We start from the raw sequence: 4,301 nt of genomic DNA, 5'->3' as shown, positions 1-4,301 counted from the left end.
TTAAGCATTAATTTAAAAATAAGACGAAACCCTAAAAGATAAATAACGTAAAGCTAATGACTACAAGTCTTCAAACAAAAAAGGACTTCGAAGACTTTTCAACCACTAAAACGACAATCCAAAGTATTGCGTATTCTTTATGTATTGAGCCTATCTTATTAATTGTACAAATATAAGTAGGGTTCTATATAAAATATTGAAGTTCCGGAGTCTCAAAGCATGATTAATATACGGCTAAACTACGTAAAAAGGAGTGAAAATAGGCTGGTTTTGGAAAATGGCGGACCGCTATAGCGCAGTATTTTACTGCGCTATAGGCACACGACAAAAGTCCATTTAGCGCAGTATTTTACTGCGCTAAAGCACTTAACGGTACCGTTACAGTTAAGTGATTTAGCGCAGTAAAATACTGCGCTAAAGGTATATTGGTAACATTTTTTTTTGTTGGGTATTTTGGTTAAAAAAATAATTTTTTAAGCCATTTTTGTTCCGGACCCAAAAAACCACAACCACTTGGGGTTAATATAAGTAGTAACAGATAATAATGACTTTGAACTACTCGTACTATTATTAGCAAGAGATGTGTCTTGTAACATTATTCTAAGTTCTAACATCTTGACAACAGATCCTTCCAAAAGAGTTGGATGCATGCACTAAAACAAGAAAAATAATTACGAGGTTACTATTTTCTCAAGAGTTCAAACTATATACATCATCATTGACATCATCATTGTAATCCTCATTGTAAGTTTTTCTCAAATAGGACCAACCTATTATCAGCCAGCCTGCTCTTGTACGCAGATTTTTTGTACTCAAACCACGTAAACTCTTTGTACAAACTGTCTTTTCCTTCTATTAGTGATGGCAAAGGTGCTATCTTTTCAGTCAAGGGTGGTCCTCCAAAATATATCATTGATAGTCTTGATTTCACACTGTTTGCCAATACCCTATGCTTCACACTCTTAAACCTTCCATTAGTCATCACCTGCAGGCAAATTAAGAAGTTTTGGTTTATCAATTCATTTTGCTTACTGAATTCTGAATAGGTTATTTATGCATATTAAACGAAACTTTCAATATAAATAGTAGTACAAGGTTTGAGTCGGAACTACTAAGTTCTACCGAGCCCGTAACTATAAAGCTTCCACTGTTCCATAAGACAAGTAGAAAAATGATGAGTGTTGTTGTGTACCTGCAATGAGTCACCAACATTGAAGAAAAAAGAACTCTGATCAGGTGGGACAGAAATCCAGTGGCCATTTTTTAGTAAAATTTGAAGGCCGGAAGTGTTGTTGGATCTTAATACAGATATGATTTGTGGGTCAGTATGCTCTCCAAATCCAATCATATTTTTTCCATTGAATTCTTCAATCTCAGGACATGGTGGATAGTGATTGAGCCTGAAAACAGAGTCACTTTTTTCGTCCATTAATAGCTTACTGAAAACATTCTTAGGATGAATCTTTAATCCCTCTGTCAGCATTTCAAGAATCTCGCACGACATTTTCTTCACCGCTGACACATAATCATTTACTGCAGCCCTGCAATAAAAATGACAAAATCAATAAAAGATAAATAAGAATCAAGATATTAAGACATTAGTTTGTTTTAATATCTTACCGAATGTTTTCTGGATTTACACCTAATATAGATGCGAATTTGAGGTAATTGAATTCAGAGTTTGTTGAAAGGAGAATGTATTCGACCCAACCAATATCGCCATTCCGTCCAATCTTTTTGTTGCCATAGCCAAAAGGGTCAGCAGGACCTGTTTTTAGTTTTTCAGAGAGGGGAGATGAGAAGAATTTGATGGCTTCAGATTCAAGTTTACTTATGAATTCAATAGGGACATCATGATTTATCACTTTGAAGAATCCAAATTCTTCACAGGCCTTAACAATGAGGTTTTTTGAGTCGGGTTTAGAGAGGTCTATCACTGGAATATCATTGAAGAATGAAGGGGCTTTGCAGTTGATTATGGGAAAGTGCTCAATGGTAGGTTTTGTTAAGACCACCATTGTTGTTTGGTGAAATTACAGTGGTGCAAGAATAACTATATGTTGAAAATGGAATGACAAGATCAAAACTTGGGGTGTTATTACCAAGGACAAGTATTTGCTAGTATTTCTTGTTTCTAATTACAAAAAAATTGTTAGAGCTTAGCTGTGTTATCTGTGGCAGTGAACACTTGTAAGCAACCCCCGCTTCGCAATTTATAGGGAAATCCGAGGAACTTCCCCACCCCACCCCCGGCCCCTCAACCCTATAGCCCAAAATTTATTAGCAGCAGGATTGGCCTAATAATCGTAGTCTCTTTAATTAATATGACTTGGTGGCCAAGTATATCACTGTATTAATTAATTTTAGTTATTTCTGTTAAGGAAAATTAAAAGTTCATTAATATTCCCTAGACTTGCATTATAGACTACAGAGTCAATGCATCGAATTCTCACTTACAGTTTTTTTTTTTTCAATATCATCGTTGGCATTATTAGAGTAAGCATGTATTGCGGACATGAGCGGCTTTTGAGTGAAGCCTCGATTTTAGGCCCCTCATTTATGGGGGGCTCATTTTTTATCAATATATGTTTTTTTTTGGAAATTTATAAATATTTTGAGTACTTTTTGTCATTAAAAGGAAATAGTTAATTAATTGATAGAAATGCCTCTAAATCAGTAAGTAACCAATAGTATACAAAATGCTAGATCAATATTTAGTATATTGACGAAAAAGATGGCCCTTGATTGACATGGTTTCTCTACAATACTCAATCTACTTTGACCTTTCTCTAAACTTTAGTATGCTTCAACGCTTTTATATTCTTCTTTGTTTCATCAAGAGAGTCTTTGATTATATTTCTATAAAGACAAGAGCCACGGCATATGAATAGCAATTTGCTATTTTTATCTTTTCTCGGGCACCAACTATTACAAGAGGTTTATTGAAGCACCAAATAAGTATCCTCAAATCAGGTTATCAACCTCTTGAATCAGGTTATATTATTTCAATTTTCTTAGTATTGTTTTCATCTAAAATTTGCTTGTTTTTGATATTTTACTACGTAATATATATTGTCTCTTTAACTATTTATTAGAATATAAAATATGTCAACTAGAAAATATGAATCCGATTTTCAAAGCTCAAAAAAAGAAGAATTGAATCTTTGATACAATCTCAAAAAGAAGCTCTTAAGGAAGTTAGTTAGACATCTGATATAAATCCTCAAAAAGTAGACTTCAAATGAAAAAATAAATATGATTTTTTTTGGTATTCTCATTTTTGTGATTAAAAAAATTAAGACTCCTCATTGAAGTTTGACTTTAGGCCTCCAACATTATTGAGCCACCCCTGATTGCAGAGGGATTAGTGCAGTGAAAGATCAAAGGATAAATAAAAATAAAGCGGTCAAATAACTCTGATGGTTAATGAAAAAAAGGGCTTGTAAAAGCATGATATGACAAGTTAATATGACCAGAGTTTATATAAGCTACATAAAAACACCTCTAACACAAAGTTGTAGTAATACTTAAAAAGGAATTTAAAATCTCTAATAAGTCACAAGTACAGAAAATATTTAAACTCTTATGAAAATTTTTTTTTGTTACAACACCCTTCTGTCCATAGCATATGGTGTTTTTACTTTTACATTTAGTTCAAAATAAATGAGTTTTTACATAATTAAAAAGATATTTTTTTTTTCAAATTTACCCTTGCTTAGAAAATGGAATTTATGTTGGTGGTTATGCTCTAGGCCATTGTATGAACCTTATTTGTTAGTTATGTCTTTGATTAATAAAAGAAATTTTATTTATATTTCTTATTATTAAATTGTTTTCATGTTACATATAATAATATATATCCCTAGTTAATCATTTATAATTTGATTATAAGGGTAAAAGACTAGTATGAGCTTAATAATTATGTGTACGGTACAAATTAAACTCGTAGGTATTTGTTAGAGAACAACATACTGGATAGACCCGTTATGGGATTAATGCATGAATCAGTGTCGTAAGTGATTCTCATAATAGTTATGTCAATTAATCCTCATACCTGAGATTATCACAGTATCCTACATAAGGAACATTTTGTTTTGACATTCACAAACGTTATCTTTAACTGGATAATCATAAAGTGTATGATTGAACATAATGTGAACTATGTGGAGGATAGTGATTATTCAAGATGGAGTTTGTCCCACTCTTTAAGAGACATATCTCTCGGGCCCCTCGATTAGTAAGACTGAGAAATGCATGGCCGTGCTCAAATGAACTGAAAGAGTTATCAGTATTATTTGACA

The 4,301-nt window shown here is 32.7% G+C and overlaps 1 protein-coding gene across 1 annotated transcript; it reads right to left on the bottom strand.

The window, feature by feature from the left end:
• Positions 1–545: 545 nt before the first annotated feature.
• Positions 546–2,204, bottom strand: LOC132046551 (gibberellin 2-beta-dioxygenase 1-like). The gene is made up of 3 exons (XM_059437209.1): positions 1,621–2,204; positions 1,193–1,541; positions 546–985 (listed from the first exon to the last, which is right to left on the bottom strand). Exons 1-3 carry the CDS (start codon positions 2,016–2,018, stop codon positions 740–742), a joined length of 993 nt encoding a protein of 330 aa, XP_059293192.1. The 5' UTR covers positions 2,019–2,204; the 3' UTR covers positions 546–739.
• Between the last annotated feature and the right edge of the window lie 2,097 nt (positions 2,205–4,301).

This window comes from Lycium ferocissimum, chromosome 2 (genome assembly GCF_029784015.1).
Source record: "Lycium ferocissimum isolate CSIRO_LF1 chromosome 2, AGI_CSIRO_Lferr_CH_V1, whole genome shotgun sequence".
Taxonomy (NCBI): domain Eukaryota; kingdom Viridiplantae; phylum Streptophyta; class Magnoliopsida; order Solanales; family Solanaceae; genus Lycium; species Lycium ferocissimum.
This window is presented reverse-complemented; position numbering and strand designations above follow the sequence as displayed.

What these genes read in the sequence shown, in the direction of transcription:
- LOC132046551 (XM_059437209.1), bottom strand. Translation starts at nt 2,018, where the DNA reads ATGGTGGTCTTAACAAAACCTACCATTGAGCACTTTCCCATAATCAAC. An exon ending in GTAAATCCAGAAAACATTCG is followed by an intron (nt 1,542 to 1,620) that starts GTAAGATATTAA and finishes TTTTTATTGCAG; the next exon opens with GGCTGCAGTAAATGATTATG. An exon ending in ATGTTGGTGACTCATTGCAG is followed by an intron (nt 986 to 1,192) that starts GTACACAACAAC and finishes ATTTGCCTGCAG; the next exon opens with GTGATGACTAATGGAAGGTT.